Source organism: Sphaerodactylus townsendi, linkage group LG04 (genome assembly GCF_021028975.2).
Source record: "Sphaerodactylus townsendi isolate TG3544 linkage group LG04, MPM_Stown_v2.3, whole genome shotgun sequence".
In the NCBI taxonomy this organism is placed as follows: domain Eukaryota; kingdom Metazoa; phylum Chordata; class Lepidosauria; order Squamata; family Sphaerodactylidae; genus Sphaerodactylus; species Sphaerodactylus townsendi.
The window spans coordinates 30,672,978-30,695,717 of NC_059428.1; the positions used below are offsets into that span (position 1 = coordinate 30,672,978).

A 22,740-nucleotide genomic window follows, 5' to 3' on the forward strand; every position below is an offset into this window, starting at 1 on the left:
GTGCCATGTTATTCAGTGAGTGTAACATAGAAAAGTGTCCTTAGGATGTTGGCCTTAACTGGGGAGGTACGGCCCACGTGTGGTGACCAGAGGTGGGATGCAGCCTATTTGCACCTATTTGGTAGAACTGTTTACTAAAATTTTCGCAGTTCGGAGAACCGGTTATTAATGATTAACTCCACTAGGAACAAGGGGGTAATCTCTGTCCCTGGGTACAATAAATCTCGTCAAGTGGGGAATGCAAAATCACCCCCCAGGGCCCTCTGCGGCCCGCCTGCCCCCATGGCACCCCCCACGTGTGTATGAACTGTATGAAATAATACAATATATAGTAATTCTATTTTTTTGTTCGTTGGTATAAAGGTTGAGAAAGTATTATAGGTAAAGATTTTTCATTTTCTTTTTTCCCCTTGAAATTTATATTGGAAAGAGAGGAGTTTAAACTACTCTTTTAGATTAAGGATTTTGGATCTCTCCCTCTCTTAGTTTTCTTTCAAGTGGAATAGATAAAGTAGTTATAGGAATCTGAAGGGGAAGTAGAAAGTAGGGAGGGAGGGAAATATGGGAAGGAGGGAGGCAATATAGGATGTTTTAGTTGGGGGCGGTTGAGAGAGATAGACAATTAGATATGTTTGTAATATATTAACAGTTGTAAACAGTTTTTGGTTTCTCTCCTTATGTTATTATTTAAAATCAATCAATATAATTATATAAAAAAGAAATAATACACTACCTTTCGGTATATTGCTTTTTTAATACTTTAAACAGTCATTATCTGAATCTAGAGGCGGGGCACCTGGGGCGCCTTGGCTTCTGGCGTCCCTCCCGCCAAGTTACAGCCCGTCCCAGGAATGTCCCGCCTCTCGGAATAATACCTGGCCACCGCCTCACCCGTAAGGTGTCCCCGCCCAGCCCCATTGGCGCTACGCCACTGTTTGAATCCCACCACCATCGGAACTTGTTACTAAAATTTTTGAATCCCACCACTGGTGGTGACCCAGCCTCCTCAACGTTCAGGTTGGGAATTGTTCATTTTAAAAAGTGTGCTCTGTGTAAAACAGCACCCTGCATGAAAAAGATCCCCTTCGGGGATCGGGCGGTATATAAATTGGAGAAATAAAAATAAATAAATAAATAAATAAACATATCACGAAATGGCCGGACTAGAAGACTCCTCCCTTGGAAAATGAGGCCCCATACTCTACTGTACCTATGACTAACTTGTAAGAATGAATCAGCCCTTCATTTATTTAACAAGATGAATATCGGCAATACGGCAATTTCTTCCATCTGTACATTATACAGCTTTTTTTTAAATATAACTTTCCATATTTCTGTTGTACAATTTAAAATGTTCATGGTTTGTACAAAAACATAACAAAGGAACAATATAATGCATTCCTTTAACATTCAGAAGACATGTAAACTCAAGTGAATGCATAGCAATCACACTCGTTGAATAAACATTCTGGGTCCAAGCTCAAACACTTCTGCTTCTCATAATACTGTTCTTCTCCCATTCCCATGGGGATCAATCTCTCTCTCTCTCTCTCATAATTCTTCTCCCACAATTCCTCACTCTCCCACAATTTCTGGGTTCCTCCTATACTGTGCCATAGGCCTATTTTCTGACTGAAGTCGTCCCTTGCAGCCAATTAAAGAAACAAGTACTGCTATCAGTATCAGAGAGGTGAACGATAGATGTTTCTCTTTCCTCTGCAGTCCCCAAGTATAGTCTGCTTCAACTCCTTGCCAGAGGGGCACAGAAGACTGTGGGTCGTTTTCTGGCTGATATGGACCCCAAAGATCTCCCCTCGCTGGCTCAAGCAGCAATAGACGCACTAAAATCTCACCAAAATTATTAAAATTTCCATTAACAAGTTAGCATAAAATGTATCTTAAATGGAATAACAAAAAAAATCAAATAGCCTCAATATTTCTCCAGTGATATTTTTTTCCTTTTCTTTAACAAAACTAAAATGTGTTTTGTCTCACATTGTAAAACATAGTTTAACCAGTTATGGCAATGACCTTCATCTTTTGGACAAGAACTGATATCCTAGGAAGAAACTAAATGATACACATATAGTATTGCAATTCAAGAGAAGTAATAAATTTACATACAGAACTGCTAGAAAAGTGGGGAGGACCCATGTCATATGTCTTTTACCAGGCAGAATAACGATGGAATGGATATCAAAATTCAGAATTCGAGGTCAGACCAGAGAAACCGCACAAAAATGCATGACAAGCTTCACAGATCATGTTGAAAATGTCAGCTACTGAATTTAAGAAGGTTATTTCGTTACACTGCTCTTGCAGTCTGGAAGATGAGATTTTAACAGAAATTAGCAGCTCACCGAATAATTTTGTGCACAGAGCCATGCCAGTTCGTGTGCAGAGACATCTTGCAGGGTGACTTGAATACTGGGTTTGGGAAAGCAACACAACCAGAAGGAACTGTTATTCACTTGAAGTGTGTGGGTGAGAGGCTAACTCACGGCAAGGCTGCCTGAAAGATTTTATCTGAAAAACTGAATGTTCTGAGCTTATTCCTGAAAAAAATATATATCTGATTTATTGCACATTAGCTGCTGCTAACTGGGTTGTTAAAAATTCCTATTCAATTTACAACCTGGCTCAAATGAACAGGAACTCTGGTGCTTTTCCAAGACCAAAAAGGAAAAAAAATGCAGCATAATTAATCTAAATTATGTAAACAATTTGTAAAAAGGCTAAGTTTTTGCTTGTTCAGCGAAGCAATGGGAAAACAGAGGTCACTTCTGAAGTTACATTTTAAACAAACTTCTACACATGGCTTTCCTTGTAGGATCAGGTACCATGCACAGGGAACATATGCAAACAGACATCTGAATGCACATCTCCTTTGCAATGTATACCCAGAAACAAGCCGTTCAATACACCATGCATTTTCATCTGTCTTGCAAGGCAAACAATGAAGTACATTCCAGTCTAATGTCTCCTTAAGCACAAGGCCATATTGCGTACGAGCATCTCTAGATCACAGCAACACGTCTTAAGAACCACACATGCAACTCATCGGAAACAGTTATACATCTCTTTAAAAAATAATATCAGAAATGGTTGTGGTGAGTTTTCCGGGCTGTGTGGCTGTGGTCTGGTGGATCTTGTTCCTAACGTTTCGCCTGCATCTGTGGCTGGCATCTTCAGAGGTGCATCACAGAGGGAAGTCTGTGATACACTTCTGAAGATGCCAGCCACAGATGCAGGCGAAACGTTAGGAACAAGATCCATCAGACCACAGCCACACAGCCCGGAAAACCCACCACAACCTGTTGAATCCAGCTGTGAAAGCCTCTGACAATACAATATCAGAAATAATCCTAAAACAGACACAGACTGTAATCCACAACTAATTTATTCTCAGACAGTCCTATTGATGTCAATGGAACTATAGAAAGCTGGTTGTGGGTTGCAGACTTTGCCCAGATTGAGAGCACCACACATGCTCCAGGTCACACCCAGAGCACTACCACAAGTGGACTCCTTGTTCACCCAAATGGAGAAAGTAGATCTATTTTCTGTGCAGAGCTCTACCCCCTTCATTGAAAGAATGGAAAAGCCTGTGAAACAAACTGTTGGATCGAGGGGAACTGGTCGAGCTGCACAGCAACAGAACCTGAGCAACGCTTAGAAGTTGGCAAGAAGATCACTTTGCTTCCAGGAACAACTTAAGGTGATGTCGTTTGATCCCAATACTTCCTGTGGACTGAGTGTGCATTTATGTACAATGTAATGAAATGCAGCAAAGCCACACGACACAAAGCCTAAACGAACAACGCCCCCTCCCCACCATCACTTTATCAAACATCACTGGGCGATCTCGCTCTCGCGGAAAGGTTAGAAGGGATACAGCCACAACAGATGAGCCAGAGGGCCTTTTGTATTTCTTGATTCCGGAAAGCGTATATCACAGGGTTGATGATAGAATTGTATGTGGCCGGCAGGAGGGTAGCATACGTATATATAGAAGGATAAGTATAGTCAGCTATTAAAGAATAGAGTGTAAAAGGCATCCAGCAAGCAGCAAAGGTCCCCAGGATAATGGCTAAAGTGGACACTCCTTTTCGAGTCGTCACGTAGTGGGAAGTGGCCAAGAAATGGTGCTGTAAGGCTATCTGATGGGCATGGCGCATCACAATCTTACAGATCTGAATGTACAGCTGCAGCATGAGAGCGAACATGAGCAAGAAAGAGACCGAGAGGACAGCCGCGTTATTCTTAGTGAGCGGCCTGATCACGCTGCAGGTGGATTCGTCGTGGAGGCAGTTCCAGCCCATGATGGGCAGCAATCCGATACAGATAGAAGCTCCCCAGAGCAAAACGAGCATCACGTAGGTGAAAGTGACGGTCCTCTCGGAATTGTAAGTCAAAGCGTAATAGAGCGAGAGGTACCGGTCGACAGTGATGGCCAGCAAACTGCAGACCGAGGCGGAGAAAGAGGCGACAATCAATCCCATCGTGACCAGCTTAGTCACTTCTGACTGGAGGAAGTAGGCGAGAATAAAATTGAAGATCAATCCGATCCCTGCTAAGAGGTCTGCCAGGGCCAGGCTGCCTATCAGGAGGAACATAGGGGCCCGAAGACTAGGATTGTGGAAGATAATAAGGACCACCACAGCATTTTCACAGGAGATCAGGGTCCCGGAGGTACACAGAACAATGTCCCAAGGGTTTACTATAAACTCAGGCTCAGGGTCACCCACAGGAACCAGAGAGGTGACAGCGGCCGAAACGTTCTCTGTCGAACCGGCTTCTAAGTGATCCCGAGGCAGCCACGTTAAATTAACCTCCAGGTCTTCGTTCATATTTAAACCTCGTTCTTCTTCAACAAAAAGACAATTTTTAAAAAAACGTTGAGGTTCAGTATTTATTCAGCAGCATGCAAATATACCTTAGACAGCTAAATAACACCGGCAGGCATTTTACTACATAAACACCACGGCACAGAACGATGCCGGCAAACACAATGTAAAACTCTTCCTTCTTTATTTAAAAAAAAGGGGGGGAGAGGTGATGGCCACAATCCCCTCCCTGCTGCTTACCAAAACAAAAAGGAAATGCCACGGATTGGGGAGGGTGGCGCCTAATAAAATACTAGGGGAGAGTCAGAATTGTTTGGCAGACTTTTTTTCTGAAGGGTTTTAATATGGGCATCCACCCAGGTTTGCCAGATCGTCTGCAAACGGAGCTCGAAGAAGCGGGTCTTTCTTATCCACCATTTCTCCGCTTCTCCAATGAACGAGCCCCTCGCCTTGCAAGCAACCCGTGGCGAGCGCCTTGCACCGATTAGGAGGAGGAAGGCTGGTAGCCCCCGCGCCCTTAGCAGCATCTCCGGCTCCAGAGACGGTGGGCACACGGATGCTGCAGGGCGTTCCACCCCCCCCCCCCTCCAACCCCCGTGGCAGTAAATCGGCAGCAATGAGGGGCGGCGGGGTGTGTGCGAAGAGGGGTTGCAGGTGAACGGGAGGGGGGCGTCATGCAGAGGGATGGTGGCGGTTGCTGGGCATAGCCTCCCCCAGAGAGACGCATGGAAAGGATGGACGGACAGAGACACCGAGACGAGCACAACAGTCAGCCAGACAGCGGGACTAGCCCTCTGAAGGAAGGTTTGGTCACCTTGGCGTCTCCTCTGGAAGAGGAGGGAGGTCCCCGCTTCCTTCCTATGCAGCCAGGCAAGGGGCGGCTGCGGCGGGCTCCTGCGCGCTCATGGTTTGCCCAGCGCAGGCACAAGCGAGGCGAAGCAGCCGCCAGCGCGAGCTCCGGGCTGGGGCTTCTGCAGAGAAGGAGCGCAGGTAGCGCCGACCCGGCCGAGCGAGCCGCCGTCTCCGCACCGGCACCGGGTGGGTGCACACAGAGGCGCCGCTTGGTGCAGACCGCGCAAGCACGCGCACAGAGAGAGAGAGGAGGAAGCGCGCCGCTCTCGCGACCACGTGAGCCGCCTTGGCACGAAAGGTGGGCTGGCGTGAGCGGCGCGCGCAGGGGAGGAGGAGGAGGAGTTGGCAACCGGGCGCCACCGCTCCTCTGAGGCGCTACCAGGGCGAGGGAATACCTGCTGCTCTCCAGTGCGCACGCGCGGCCGCAGCTTTGGCGCCGCTTCGATCGGTGCAGAGTGGGGGGCGTCGCGCTGCCCCTTGCTGATCCCGCGCCTCGCCCTGGAAATTGGAATTGCTCCTTCTCCCCCTTTTTAATCGCGGCGTCGCTTTCCCTCGCCCACCTGCTCCAATTCCCTTTCCACTGCGCCCTGGCCGGTGTTTAGTCCTCTTCTTGGGATTAAAGCTAGAAGTGGGGGGATGCATCGGGACATGTGCGGAAAACCTTTCTCTCGCCCCGACCTCGCGGTGGCTGAGATAAGGTCAAAACAGGACGACAGCAGGAGGCTTGGAAAGCCCCCTCCTCATTTTGCAGATTTGGAACCGCGCTTGAACTCTGCGTTCCGCGGCCCCCCAAACCAGGGCAAGAGCGCTTACATAATATCCAGTTATTTAAGCGTGCTAATTATTGTGCCCAGAAAATATGCTAAATTAGCATCCTGCCTCCCTTCTTTTTAAAGAAGGTACAAAGGCGATTTCATTGGGCTGTGGTACAATCTTGGAGGAGGGGTGCTCCCTTGGGGCGGCAGCAGGCTCCTGCTTGAAATCTGGGCAAATGTAATAGTAAGGATCCTGTCCAGCTCCTGGTACAAGTTGGTAATGTATGTGACTGCTGGATATGCTGTCACTCACAAAAGGTTCGCGGGCAAAGCGACAATATCGCCCACATTGTAGTTGGCACTCTCGGGTAGAGCGAGCCCTTAACAATAAATTGAATAAATAATAATAATTATTATTTTTGTCAATAAGTCACTTGACTGGTGGTTTGACTATACAGTGGAAGGCATACCTCGTAATACAGTTGCTAGATGGGTGACCTGTCCAGATGATTGGTCATTAGAACAGGTATATGAAACAGATTTCAGTCTGTTGTAACTACTACCATAACTGCAACCTATGATGAACCATATGCCCAATGTATTTGGGAAAAAAAACATGGGAGATTTGATTATGGCAGCATTCCTGACAACTGGTACAAGGTCATTGTGTCTTTTGATACAGTACAAGTGATGTAGAGAGCCAGTGTGGTTTAGTGGTTAACAGCAGGTGCACTCTAATATGGAGAAACATGTTTGATTCCCTGCTTAGCCACTTGTGGAGGCTTATCTGGTGAACTAGATTATTTTGTGCATTCCAACACATGCCAGCTGGGTGGCCTTGGGCTAGTCACAGTTCTTTGGACCTCTCCCAGCCACACCAACCTCACAAGGTATTTGTTGTGGGAGGGGGGAAGGGAAAGGAGATTGTAAGCTCCTCTGAGCCTCCTTACAGGAGAGAAAGTGGGGGGGTATAAATCCAAACTCTTCCTTCTTGTTGTTAAATGGAATAATTACAAAAAGAAAGCCCTCATCTGGTATTCTCTGTTATCATCTATATGGAGGATGCTCATACCAATTTGACTTTACAATTAAACTTTTATTGATGTGTCTTCATCACAGATTTAAACTGATCTCACCAGATCTTGGATGTGCAGTCAGAGGGATGAATAAAAATGATTTTGCCCCAAGTGCACCTCCAGCATCTACAGTCCATTATTTAGGGTTGGGGAACTGGGAACAGCCACTTCGTCTTGTTCTACCTGTCCCAGCTCTTCCTCTTCCCAACTAATCCTTCTTTTATTTTGACAAAACAACTAGAAGGGTGCATTCTCACATTATAACTGCACTCATGGAGATAACCTCTGGACACAGGGGAGTTATCAGTTCACCCATGTGGCATGAATTCCTAAAAACAGAAGGCGTGAATAAAAAAATGTCCTCATGCACATAACGTGTAGATGACATGGTATAAGCAGTTGCCGCTGTCAGATTCTCTCACAAACCATATTGGGAGACTAAATTTGCTATGGCTGGTGGGGTCAAAAATGTGTTTCATTCTGTGACAGCAATAGGTCAAAATTTGGATACTGAAGCTCACTGAAAAAGTTCAGTTAGGGCTACATTAGTACAAGGGGCACAAAAACATGTCATGCCAATGCGGCAGCAGCAAACGGAGTGGACCCAAGTCTATCAAGCTTGTCATGAACCCCCCACTCATCCTGTTTTCACCTTGTGTCACTTGCCCCCCCCCCCCCACACACACACACACCACCCAGCCCTGAAACCCTCACTTGACCATTCATTACAAAGCCAGGCTATAACATGTCATCATGGCATGGAAGGGAAAGGAAAGAAAGCTTCTTTAATAAAGGGCTAAGCAGAGCTGTGTGGGGCAGGATGATATGCAACTAAAAGCTGCCCTGTGTAACTATGAAAGTGGAATTTAGGTACACCCCCCCCCCCCACAAGAATCTTGAACATCAGAATCTGAAACGTAACACATGCATGCCTTTGTTTGTGTGGAGAACTAAAACATCAAGATACAGGCTGCTCTAGAACTCCAGTTTGCTGTGCTAGTTTTTCACTTTGGGGGAAATTTTGAACATGGAGGAGTATTTGAAAATGACATTTCTCACCTACAGTCTGAAGTGATGAAATGTCTTCAGACACCTCAGGATTCTGTTATCTGTCGCATGTGTAAGCTGGTCTCCATAGGGGTTGTTGTGAGGATAAAATGGAAGATCATTTTGTGCGCAGCCCTGCAAGATACAAACTAGGAAATACATAATAAGCATATTGAATAATCATTGAGTATATTTTACATTTTATTTTGTTGATAAGCTTCGTATCAAATATTCCACGTCAAAATGTATGGGTTTTTTAATTTTTTTAAAAAATAGAATTTGCAAAGAGAGTTGTTTTCACCAAAAGTCTAGTTTTAGTACTTTAAAACTGTACTTTTAAAAAATTAACCAGCACTTCTAAATTATAATACAGGGATATCCATGATATTGGATCATAGTCTAGTAGAAGTGTAAATATGTATTTTATAGATTAATCCAAGACAGAGAAAATCCTTATGTAGCCACTGTAATATATACTCACCAGTTCTTTTGCTGAAGAAAAACAGGGAAGTAGCAGGAATGAACAGATATAGCACATCAATACAATACAATACAACACAATAAATAATGCTATTGTATTGGAGTTCTACTATACTTCCCAGGTTATTGGGGGTAAAGTGTAGATGAGTGGGGAAGGCAATGGCAAACTACCACATAAATATGGTCTGCCTAGTAAAAGCTGTGATGTTACATCAGTGGCGTAATGCCAAGGGGACGGGGGTGCGTGACGCACAAGACGTGCACCCCTGTGGGGGCGTGGCAAGGGCGTGGCAGGGCATTCTGGGGCATGGTGTGGCGGATGGGGGTGTGACAGGGGCGCAGGGTACACGCGTGCTCCGGGCACAGTTCCACTTGCTCCACCCCTGTGTTACATCATCCTACGGGTTAGTAATGACCCAGCTTTTGCACAGAGGACTAACTTTGCCTTTTATTATGCACTATACTATAATATTATAGTTTCTTGTAAAAAAAACCATGTCACCAAAGAAAGAATAATTTTCAGGAGCATCAGTGGTAAGTTCCCAGGGAAAATGATGGAAGAGACAGAGCTGAAAAGCATTTACTGGTATGTGAATTTATGCTTTTATTCTAGTTTTATATTTTTATTTACTTTTGTGCTTTTTATGCTGCTTTGATGTTTATGCTGCTTACTGATTTTGTTATTCGATGTTTTATTGTATTATTTTCATTGGAAGCTTCCATGGGCAATTAAAAATACTCTGAACCACTAATGTATAAACACCATTAATTGAATTAAGGATTAATTCAATGAAGAAGGGTAGGGTTTGAAAAACAAGGGAGCAAAATGGAGGTTTGTGAAATCTTGGTTTGTGAAATCTTGGGGAAGACAGAATGCTAAAATAAATGCAGCAAAAATGTGGGTTGCAAATTGCCTGATGCTTAGGTATATAGTCTGATATCATAATTAATTGAATGTATTATAATCTTGGATGCCAAGCGGTGGAAACAGTGCCATGTATCTAAATTAAAAACCAATATTGCCACCAGTGGAATTTCTTTACCATAAGTAGTATTTGTTCCGGTTGCATGTATAACTTAATACATTTAGTAAGCCGGGGTTCTGGAAATGCTTCCATTAAAAAATATCTGCTGCAACCAATTCCCTGTGAAATTCTTTTATGGTTTTATTTAAAATGGTTAGTTTGTTACTCCTTGAGGGGGAAAGGGCCAAGAATTTATCAAATTACTTAGCAGCAAGCTCAGTGCCCTTTATCTCCTTGGCAGTTCCTGACCTCAGCGTTCCATGCTAGCTTGTTTTATAACATCATTTGTTCCGGGCTTGACTAGAAAAACAGTCCATCAGGGAAACCGGTTTTGCAGGCCCGAGCATAGAGAAAGCCACCGCCTGGGGATTTAAAATGTAGGGAAAGGACGCGCTTCTCTGGCAAGGACTGAGCTGTGGCGCTCCTTCCCCAGTGGAACAAAAAGCAATCGGAAACTGTCATCTTGGGAAATCTCTTCTGTGAGGCATCAGGCTCTATAAACACACACACAGCATGGATTTTATGCCTTGCAGTCCAGGGAAACTTGTGACACCTGTTATGAGACAGCTCATGAGACTTGCTTTTTAATTTTCTCTGTATATGCTGCTAACTACAAACAACAGAGCTGTACCAATCCGATGTCAAAAATAAGAGGAACTACATACGCACACATCCCTGAAAGTAACAGCTAGATGTGTCTTGATGTTGAAAGATAAAAATAACTTTTTTACATTGCAAGATGACATCCTGCTAGTCCGTTATACAAACACTTCTAATTTGACGCTGCAATACACAATATATTACAGTGGTGGTGAATCTATGGCACGGGTGCCAGAGGTGGCACTCAGAGCCCTCTCTGTGGGCACGTGCACACAGAGTGTGTCATGGGGGGGGGGAAGCACTGTTAAACCCTACTGATTTTTATGGGAAGAACTAAAGCTCGATCCTTTACCTGAGAGTAAGCTCAGTTGCTGGTGATGGGGCTTGCTTCTGAGTAAACCCTCCTAGGGTCGTGATTCACATGTTCAAAGAGTTGCACGGTTGCTTCAAAGCAAAGCCACTGAGTACCACCAAGCTTACTCCTGAGTAATGCATGCTCTTGAGGGGGCAGTGGGTGCACAATCTGCGTGCCCTCCAGGATAGTTCATGAACTACATTACCCTCTCAGTCCCTCCTTAACACTTGAGCATAGGCCAGTACCTGGCAAGGGCTGCTGAGGGAATTCGTAGTTCATGGTTAACATCTGGAGGACCGCTGAAGTTTTGGCACCCTGTGCCTTGGAGCCAACCATTTTTTCTAAACTAAAACCTCAGTATTCAGGTTAAATTGCCGTGTTGGCACTTTGCGATAAATAAGTGGGTTTTGGGTTGCAATTTGGGCACTCGGTCTCGAAAAGGTTCGCCATCACTGATAGATTACATTGCTGTAAGATACTGTGCAATCCTAAATTGAGTGTAATTTTGCTTTGGACATTACTGGAAATACCTTTGCTTTACACCAAACTGCTTTTCAGCTACCTGGTCTTCTTTTAGGATACTAGTCTATGATACTAGTTTGCGATGCTAGATGATCTTTAAAAATAAATGTTACAAGGTAAATTTCACAGCTGGAGTCCTAAACACAGTTATACCCATGTACGCCCATTAAATTCAATGGAATTGAATCCAGGGTGTTTGGGACTGCACTGCTGGAATTTTTGCTAATGGCCAAATGTTGAGCAATCAACATTATTATCCTGGAAAGATTGTATAGCGAAATACAAATATTTGCCTGGAAAGATTGTATAGCGATTGTATATGACAAGACAGTTCAAAGGGAAAGGGACTGGTGGCTGAGATGGTGGTGAAGCTAATTAAGAACATAAGAACATAAGAACAAGCCAGCTGGATCAGACCAAAGTCCATCTAGTCCAGCTCTCTGCTACTCGCAGTGGCCCACCAGGTGCCTTTGGGAGCGCACATGTAGGATGTGAACGCAATGGCCTTCTGCGGCTGTTGCTCCCGATCACCTGGTCTGTTAAGGCATTTGCAATCTCAGATCAAAGAGGATCAAGATTGGTAGCCATAAATCGACTTCTCCTCCATAAATCTGTCCAAGCCCCTTTTAAAGCTATAAAGCGTTAGGTGGCCATCACCACCTCCTGTGGCAGCGTTATATATTATTATTCCGTAAACACCAATCACACGCTATGCCGTGAAGAAGTGTTTCCTTTTATTAGTCCTCCCCTCCTGCATATCGGAAGGGTCTACAAATCATCGACACGGGCTGGCTATTGGCTGTGAGAGCATTCACTTGAGTTTTGTTTCGCAGATAAAGTTCACGTTGCTTCCGGGCCGGACCTTTTCCCGCCATACCCGTTATCTGCTACAATTAGTGAACTGGAGGCTCCCTTGTCCGCCTTCGCCCGGAAGTTTGGCCCCGGTAGTTCTCCCTGCTCGGTCAAAGTCGCTGCATTGATGGTGGCCTCACGGCTGCTGTTAGCATTCCTACTACCTGTCCTCTGGATCCCGTGCCTCCTCCTGGCTTTGCAAAGCTTGCTTCGGGCGATGGCGCTACGACCCCACCGTGTTGAAACGACATCATCAATGGCTCACAACTGGAGCAAGCAAGGGTCTTTCCGGATGGGTTGAAGGAGGCTTGAGTGGTCCGCCTACTCTTGAAAAGACCGAATGCGAACTTAGATCCAGGTGATCCCTGGCCACACCATTACCGCCCCGTCTCGAATCTTTCGCTTCTGGGGAAGGTAATTGAAAGAGAGTGGTGTTGGAGCAGCCTTCAGGGTTTCCTGGATGACGATATCGCTTTCGACCCCTTCCCAGTCCGGCTTCCGTTGCTGGGCGCATAGGGATCGGAGACCGGCGCTCTTAGTCGCCATCAGCTGCCAGACACGCCTCCGTGATGCAACGGCTTCGAACCGGGGCGGATCGGGGCGCTAAGTTGGTTTTGTTAGATCTTACCGCGAATGGCGTTTGATATGGTCGATCACGACCTTTGACTCGCACCGCCTGGCCGCTTCCGAGGGCACGTGGGCACTGTCCTTCAGTGGATTGGCCTGCGCTTCTCCGGGACCGAGAGTCAGCAAAGTGTGGTGCGGGGATGAAAGCCTCCCGGAGGTGCCCGCTTCAGTCTGCGAAGTACCCGCGGGAGATGCTTCGCTATCCCCGCTTATTATGCTTAAATAATCTATATGCGACCACTTGCGCTCGGGAAGTTGGCGCGGAGCCAGTTTGGGCTGATCTATCATCAATCGCCATGCTGATGACAATCAGCTCATTCTGTTGATGGAGGGGGGAGCGGTTTGCCGCCTGCGGCGTAGTCTCCAGCATTGTTTCGGTTGAGTATGCGGTAGCTGGTTGGTTGCAGCAGAGCAGGTTGGCGTAACTGAATCCATGTCGAAGACGATGGAGATCCTTCTGGCATAGGACCGGGCAGGGTGAGGTTAAGGATTTCCAGTCATTGCTGGTGTGGGAGGGGGGTCTCATTGGCGCCGACCTCTGTTCGAGCCAGTCTGGGGGTCCACCAAATCTCGGATTCGCCTCTCTCAAATGGAGACCCAGGTGGCCCATATACAACCCGATCACCAGACATTTTTCCATCTTCGCCAGGCCCGGCGGTTGGCTCCCTTCCTCTCCCAGGCGCAGGATCTGGCCCACTGTGGATCCATGCAACGGTCACCTCCAGGCTGGACTATTGTAACTCGCTGTACATGACCTTCTGGCCTTGCGCTTTGATTCGGAAGTTAAAACTGGTCTCAACATGCGCCTTAGCACGCTTCTGCTCACAGGAGGCGCCTTCAGAAGAACACATCCAGCCACCTGTGATGCGACAGCTGCATTGGCTCCCAGTTGAAGTCTCGAATCATCTTCATAAGGTGTAGGTTTTGACCTTTGCAAGGCTTTGTGCATGCCTGGGACCTCTTCGTACTTTCTCTCGGGACCGCATCATCCCATATAAAGTCCTTCCAATCCTCTGCCTCCTACTCCTGAAAACCTAGAGGCTTTCAACTTACTGGTGGCCTCCCGGCGCCCTCTATGATGCGGCTGGTAGCCTCCCACGCTGAATGGCCAGGACTCTTTACGGCACTGGCCCGGCCTGGTGGAACACCCTTCCTCCAGCTGTCCTGGGACACCCTGCGGGACCTGGGTGAGTTCCGCAGAGGGCCTGTAAGACTGTGTTGTTTCCACCGGAGCCTTTGGAGTGTCCATAGCTGCTGACATGGTGCCCAGATTGCCTTACTGCCCTGCCTCCCTAGGGGCAGTTATATCAGGACTGTCCCCTCATATTAGAGGGGTCCCTGCCATCCCCCCCATGGGGTAGGTTTTAAATTGGGGTCGGATCGCCTTTTATTATGTATTATGGTTTTTTGGCACATGTTTTATGAGTTTTAAGCTATTTTTTATGGGATGGGAGCTCTAATGTGTTGTATATGTTGTCTGGCCGCTACTGTTGGCATGTAAGATGAAGTGGAATGTTGTTCCTACTGCCCGGAGTTCTTCTGGGGAGTTCAAGGGCAGGTATACAAAATTAAATAAATAATAATAATAATAATAATAATATAATAATAATGAATTCTTCCCCCCAGCATTTTCAAATGAATGCCCCCTGGTTCTAGTATTGTGAGAAAGAGAGAAAAATTTCTCTGCTGTCAACATTTTCTACACCATGCATGAATTTTGTAGACTTCTAATCATATCCCCTCAGCCACCTCCTCTCCAAACTAAAGAGGAGTTCCCAAACGCATGCAGCCTCTCCTCATAGGGAAGGTGCTCCAGTCCTCTCAACGTCCCATCCTTGTTGCCCTTTCTCTGCACTCTTTCTCTATCTCCTCAATATCCTTTTTGGAGATCGCGGCGACTCAGAACTGGGACTAATAGTACTCCTGGAAGTCGCGGTCAAGCACCATTGCTTTATATAAGGGCATGACAATCTTTGCAGTTTTATTATCAATTCCTTTTTCTAATGATTCCCAGCATAGAGTTTGCCTTTTTTCACAGCTGCCATGCATTGAGAGCTTGACATTCTATGGAATTCTATCAACTAAGACGCTTCTAAATCCCTTTTCCTACCTGGTTCTGTGACTGATAGCACTGATCCCCGTGGTAGCGATGTATGTGAAGTTTGGATTTTTTGCCCCTATGTGCATCATCTTTACATTTTGCTACATTGGAACTTGCATTTTACATTTTCTAGAGCCTCCACTCACCCATCAATTTATCAGGTCCGCCAGCTCTTCGAAATCCTTTGTGGTTCTCACCACCCTACATAATTTGGTAGGACATCTGCAAACTTGGCCACTCACGCTTACCCACCCCTACTTCCAGGTCATTTATGAATGAAGTTAAAAAAGAAAGCACTGGTCCCAAAAACGGATCCTTGGGGGACAATTCTCACTCCAGACATCTCTCTCCATTGGTGAGAACTTCCCATTTACACCTTACACTCTTTGTTTCCTGTTTCTGCAACCAGTTTTTTAATCCCATAGGAGGACTTCCCCTCTTATTCCCTTCTTCATTGCTGAGAAGTTTTCAACATAAATTTCGGTCTGGTGAGGAACTTTGTCAAAAGCCTTTTTTGGAAATCCAAGTAGAGACCAATGTCCAATCCGGTTCAATTCCCTGTCTCACATGCCTGTTTTACACCCTCAAAGCTAAGGGAACTCTAGTAAGTTTGTAAGACAGGATTTGCCTCTGTAAAAAAAGTTTAGCCATAACTGACCTCTTTTCCTCAGCAGGGTCTTGCTTTTCTACATGTTTTTTATAATTTTTTGATCTTTAATGATAGATTTCCTACTAATTTTACCTGTGGAACAGATGTCAAACTGACTGGCCTGTGTAATTTCCCCGGGTCCCCCTAGATCCTTTTCTTAAAGATTGGTGTGACATTGGCCATCTCTCCAGCGTCTTCGGGGATGGAGCCTGATTTCAGGGATAAGTTGCATATTAAAGTGAGAGAAGATTTCAGCAATTTCATGCTTGAGCTCTTTAAGAACTCTTGGGTGAATGCAATCTGACTGGGGCCAGGGGATTTGGTAACACATTTAGATTTATCAATGGCTGCCAGAACTTCTTCCTAACTTAGCTCTACCACTATCTTTGCTAGTTTCCCTCAGATTCGCCTCCTAAGAAGCTTTGGTTCAGGTGCAGGAATGTTCCTACCACCTCCCTCTTCTGGAACGTAGAATTGACAGATGCAAAGCAATTCCATTTCAGCTTCTCATTGCAACTTCTCCCTGCCATCTTTTACTTGTTAACAATCCCTTTGTTCCTTTGTCATCTAACGGGCCTACCGCTTCCCTTTGCTGGCTTTCCTGCTTTTGGATGTACTGGCAGAATCGCTGTTTGTTGCTGGTCTTGATGTTCTGCAGCCATGCGTTCCCTCATAATCCTTTTTTTGCCTCCTCCCTTACAAGCTAACTTGCTTCTCTTTTGCACCATTTTGTGTTCCTCTCTCCTCATATTCTTTCTTCAATCAGCCAAACTGGACTTCCCATTTTCTAAAAGACATTTTCTTTTTCTCTGATAATTTCCCTCAACCTCTCTTTGTTAACCATGGTGGCTTTCTTTTGGACTACTGGTGCTGCCTTTTTTCTAACCCTGTAGGAACACATTCCAGCTAGAGCTTTTTGTCATTACTGGTGTTTTTTAAATAATCCTCCAAGCATCCCTGGACAGTTTTGACTCTCTTGATTTTCTCTCCTTTCAGCTCTCCTCTTTACTATCCCCCTCTCAGTAATCTTTGAGAGATTTCCTCTTTATGAAGCTGCTTTTAATGTAACCTACATTAGTAGTTGCCACTTGTTCGCATGCTGAGATACTGAATCTGACAGCATTGTGGTCGCTGTTCCCTATCGGCTCAACAACACTGACTTCCTGCACCAGGTCCTGGGTCCCACATAGAATTAGATCTAGGATCACCTCTCCCCTGGTTGGTTCCACAACCATCTGCTCTAAGCCACAGTCATTTAGCATATCCAGGAATGCTCTCTCCTTACTATGACCTGAACATGCATTTTTCCAGTTTATATGGGGATAGTTAAAATCACCCATTACCACTACATTTTTGTTTTTGTTGGCCTCTCTAATTTCTTTTTCCATCTCAGAATCCTCTTGTGCACTTTGGTCAGGGGGACGATAATATATTCCTAATATTAAACTGTCCTTCACACCTGATGTGAGAAGGCTGTTGGAAATCTATACAACTGATGGTCATCCTTTTGGGAAAATCTCCTGCCAAAACTCTGGTTGCATGCATACAATTCCATCAAACTTTTCCCCTGAATTTCTAGAGGTTGGTGGGGCTACAGGAAAATAGAATCATACAATATGGGAGTCAACGCTAATGGAGCCGGAATACCACAATGCAAATGCAATCCTATTATATAAGAGGCCAGCCCATGTTAGTGACTACTCACTTACAGCCAATCAGCTTGGGGATGGGCTTACACAGAACAGGTAAAAAAACCCCAACCCAAACAGAACAGTGGAATATGCTGGTTACTCACTCTCATGTTTTCGCCCTTCTTCCCCACTGCTGGGCACTCTGGCCCAGCTACGCCTCTGCACATGCATGCTACCCTCAGACCTTCAGGCCATGCGGAACTGCAGTATAAGGCTGAAAGAGCTGCATTCGGCTCCGGAGCCATGGGTTGCAGATCCCTGTTCTAATCTGATATTCCAACAGCCTAGCAAGTACAGTTGCCATCTTATCTTTCTATAGAAATGGGTGGAGATTGCCCCAGATTCAAAGCTCAGTAGCTAGAACTATTTTTTAATTATTTAAATGGTTGAGCAGCCCTTGCAGATCTATTAGGTTTGGTGCAGAATCAGTGCTGGCTGGTACAGCATGGTGGATTGTATGCAATTATATCTGCATAACTGTGAGGTCTTGCCTTAGTTCCCATTGGTCGGTATGAAGAATCAGTGTGCATCGGTATGATGTCCTCTGCTTCTGCCAACCATCTTTATGAGCTAAGATCGACATACGTGTGTCAGGTGTGGGATTCTGGGCCCAGTTAGGAGAAATAATTAGGTATAACTTTGCTTCAGAATTACGGTTCAGCACTGGCATATCTGGAGGGGAAAGAGGGGGCAGACCACCCAGGTGCCATTTGCCTGGGTCATTTGGGGGGCACATTTTGACTCCCACCTCCTCTTCCCCCATGGCCAACCCTTGGCTGTACTTCCCTCACCCTCTTGTCGCCGAGCTTTCCCTGCTGCTGCCGTGTTGCCACCCCCCAACCCCCGCACACATTTTTTTTCTTCTCCAAGCGGCACTGGCCAGCAACACACTGGGGGCAGGATTAAGGTCAGAAAAGGAGTACCCTGAGGGCACATGTGTTCAGCCGAGGACTGGGCATAGCACCTGGGGCAAGCCCTGGTTGCCGTTTTGTGGCAGTATGCTGCTACTGTTCAGTTATGTGCCGCTAAATGCATATTTACTTGTTTGATTATATGTTTAATTAACTAACCGTTCTTTAACCGTCTGATAGCTTAAGGAAGGAAGAAGTGTTCAAATTTAACGGGTGAGGTAGTAATGAAATTAGACAGTGCTCCTCATTTTGGGCACTGGATCAGGCTTTCTGTCCCTGCTGGCTGGCTGGCTTGGTTTGGCACTGACTTGGTCTCAGCTCTGTTCAAAAGCTGCCAAAGTACATTCAGTAGCTGCAGGGAAATTTGTGGCACAAGAATATTTCAACGATTAGAGAAATGTAACAAAATAACTTCCCAAGGAAAGGCAGGTGAGAACACAAATAGGAAGCAACGTTGGCCTACGGATGTTGTAACTCAAATATATTTCCCTTCTTTTACTTTCAAAGGGCCAATTTTTCCTTTACTGGAGTGTGAAATAAATACACCTTTCAGTACACCTGAGAGTGCAGGCATGTAACACTGAATCGATTTATCTTTCATTGTCTCTGAAATGGAAGAAGGACATCTCAGACTTGAAGGAGAGGAGTTGCGTATTTTGTAGATGCGTGCCCAGGGTTGATTACTAAGTGTAAAGTTGAGAATCACCTCTGTGAGTTATGTGCATGCACAAAGCTACGTAATCAGAGCTGCCCAATATTCCAAGCATGTAAAGTACCAGAGCTCTCAAAATGTGAAGGAAAGTGCCTTTTACGTGGAAGCACACGAGTTCCTCCCTGACAGATCTCAGTGTGTCTTTACACTTGTGCTGTACTGAGTGAGAGCAGTGGGTGGGTGAGGTGAACCAAAGAGAGGGAGGGTTTGTTCAGTCAGGAAGGGTCAACTCAACCATAGCGGCTGACATGGCAACACAGATGAACACCAGAACTGAAGGGCCATGTGCTACGTCTTGGGGAGAGGGAGAGAAACACTGCCAATGCAAGTGAAGGTAAATAGGTTTTTTAAAAAAATTATTTACACAGTTTATAGTCCACCTTTTTTCAATTGAACTCATGACAGATAACGCCAAAGAGAATCAGTGCAATCGATGGATGGGTCATTCAATAAATAATGCAAAGCATAAGTATTAACATGACACATTAAATTACGCAAAATTCCATAGAAGGGTCCTAGTTTCAGCAAGCTGTACACAGCAGTATAGTCTCAGCTTGTGGTCTGACTGATTTCCCCTGCATAACAGGGAACACACTCAAGCGCCTCCTGACCTTCAACAGCTGCTGAGGGAACAGGCGAAGTTGTAAAGGTTAGATGCTAATGAAGTGAGACATTTAAATGCTAACTTATTATTTGCTACATATCTGTCCCACTTTTCTTCCCTTGAGGACCTCAAGGCCCCATAAATCAGGTTTCCATCAGGTGTCCAATTAAGCATTAATCAGATCTATACATGTCCTTGCTCAGTTTCACCAGTTACCTTTCTACAGTGAGATGCTAAAGTGAAAGGGGAACCAGAATTTCATTTTGCCTAAGGCATCAAGACACTTTAGGCTAGCCTCACACTCAAGGGAGGTCGCATGCCTTGTTTACCAGTTTGTGCACCTGGTTTATTTGTTTTGATCCCCTGTCAAGCTGGTTCTATTCGTCATTATGTATAAAATGTATCTAACATATGTGTTCGGATGGAAGTATTTGTAAGAAACTATCTTTGTGAATCTTTGTAAACAATCATAAACATGCCAGTTGTACTGGAAAATGGTTGGTGACCTGAAGAGGATGACATTTCTTGTTTCAGCTTCATCCAATGATACACCCAAACTAGGACCATATGTACAGTTACCAGCTTTTGCTGGGATCTTCATTTACGTCAAAACTTTCCATCAGTCACCTCTCATGACTACCTACAGCCTGAATCTGAAAGAGATGGAGGATGAAGCAGTGTTACTGGACCCCCAGCTTCCCTACAAGGACTCTCTTTTTGAGTCCCAGTACTCTGTGCATCAGGAGGAACCTATACCTCAGGAGGATGACCTAGAGCAACCTGCCTGGAGTCTGTCACTCATGGGCTCTGAGTTAGATTCAGTGATGCATGGATCTTTTCCACCAATGGACTCTGGGTTGGATTCAACAATCTGTTCACGCAAGGACTGCAGTTATTTCCCACTTGTAGAAAGGATGGGAAGGACCATTTCGTTTCCTTTCTCCTATCCCAGAGGTCCCCAGCTTTTGTAATCCTGTGGGCACATTTGGAATTCTGACACAGCTTGGTGGGTGCAGCAACAAAATGGTTTTCACAAAATGGCTGCTACAAGAGGCAGAGTCACTTGGCTGCTACAAGAGGCAGAGTCACAGCTAAACTTCAGTAACACAATGCAGATGCTGTTGTGACAGCTGCTGCCAAAGCAATATATTTTTTAAAAATCCACACAGCCAATCAAATCTCCAATAGTCAATAAGAAGCCTTGCTGGGCAAAAGTCCTATGTAGCCCCACCCACTTCCTAAAAACACTTGGTGGGCATCAGAAAAGGTGTTGAAGGGTGCCATGATGCCATGGGTATCATATTGGAGACTCCAGCCCCAGCCACTTTAGGATCTTGCCCCACATGGCTATAATTCCACGTGGACCCCACTGTCCCAACAAAAAACTTTTCAGGGGATAGAAAGATCTGCTTAGATGTATGTTCTACTAGACTCCTTTCCAGAGCAGATGTAAAAAGAATTTTGAGTGATTTGCACGTCTTTTCCTTGAATGTTTAAATCTCGTCCAAATGGAGATGTACATTCTAAGATTAGATACTCAATTTGGTGGAAGCCGCCCTGAGCCTACAAGAGGAAGGGCGGCATGCAAATCCAGTAAGATGAATGAGTGAATGAATTAAATCTGGTAAAGACTGTACATCTCTCTGCAGAGGATTTATTATTTCCTCTCTTTAGACAAAACTTAGGAAAGAAAACTGCAGGTCTGTTTTGCTTCCTCTTTCTCACTTTCGCTTTCCAATGCTGTTTTCACTTTTGGAAGGATGGTAATTTAAGTCTGCTCCATTTGTCTTTTGCGAAGCGATGCGCAGCATCCCCTTAATGAAGACACATCACAAAATGTTCAAGTTCTGTGTGAGAGTGTTCTTTCCTAGACTGATCAACCCACATGGAAGCTGAACAGACAAGACATGTGCTCTGAATCACTGTAGCTGGGAAATAAAATTAATACAAACTATGCTGTTAAAACACCAATGATATCTTTAATGGGCCACATGGGCGTTCTGACTGATTTTGACTTCCTCTGTTTTGCATATGGGAATAGGTTTGTATTTCTATATTAATTTTCCTCATTTGTCTCTTCCATGCATTACTCTAAAGGGAACATTGGAGGTAATTTCTGACTTATGTGAAAATGGTAATGAGTGAAGGGTACTTTTCTGTGGCACAGGATGTGTTATATCATGGCTGTAGTCAGATCAATTTTTCTTCAGCTTGTTTGATGGCTACAGGGAACCTAATGCTTGTGACATGGGCTATATAGTGGCTCATTATGGAAGGAGACATGGGCAAGCATTATCATACCACATGGGGATTTTGCCGCATGCGGCCAGCTGGATAATCCCACTTTTTTTCCTCATGCTGAATCAGACCATTAGTCCAACAAGGTCAGTCCTGCCAGCAGCTCTCCAGAGTCGTTTACATCATCTTCTAGTTGATACTTTGGAGGCGCATGGAATCAAACCTGGGACCTTCTGTATGCCAAGCGATTGCTCTATCACTGAGCCACTGCCCTCCTACACGAAGTCTGACTCCAAGGAATTTCCCCTTTAAGCAGCAAAAAAACCCCAACTCCTTTGCATTGTCAAAGGTTTTCATGGCCAGATTCAACTGGTTCTGGTGGGCTTTCTGGGCTGTGTGGCCGTGGTCTGGTGGATCTTGTTCCTAACATTTCGCGTGCATCTGTGGCTGGCATCTTCAATGGAGAGGGTTGGGAAGAACAGCAGCGTGACATAGGAACGGGGGTGTGTGTGTGGACGCAGTGGCGTAGCACCAAGGGGATGGGGGTGTGCAACACACCGGGTGTGTGCCTCTGCATGATAGGGGTGTTCCGGGGCAGTCTGGTGCAGGGCAGGTGGGGGCGTGGCAGGGCGCAGGGTGCACAAAATTCCCCCTTGCTCCACCCCTGTGTGGAGGCTATCCCCATCCTCCTCCATCCTCCTCCTTACTACTTCCACAGTGGTGGTGCTGTTTCCTTCTCCTGTGAGGAAGTAGCCATTGTCAAGGTTGTGGTGTTTATGACAGTCAATGCAATGTA

At 45.4% G+C, this 22,740-nt stretch overlaps 1 protein-coding gene across 1 annotated transcript; it reads right to left on the reverse strand.

Annotated features, from left to right (window-relative positions):
• Positions 1–3,315: 3,315 nt before the first annotated feature.
• On the reverse strand, positions 3,316–5,879 carry GPR12 (G protein-coupled receptor 12). The gene is made up of 2 exons (XM_048494431.1): positions 5,662–5,879; positions 3,316–4,867 (listed from the first exon to the last, which is right to left on the reverse strand). The coding sequence occupies exon 2, from the start codon at positions 4,848–4,850 to the stop codon at positions 3,846–3,848; it is 1,005 nt and encodes a 334-aa protein (XP_048350388.1). The 5' UTR covers positions 4,851–4,867; positions 5,662–5,879; the 3' UTR covers positions 3,316–3,845.
• Between the last annotated feature and the right edge of the window lie 16,861 nt (positions 5,880–22,740).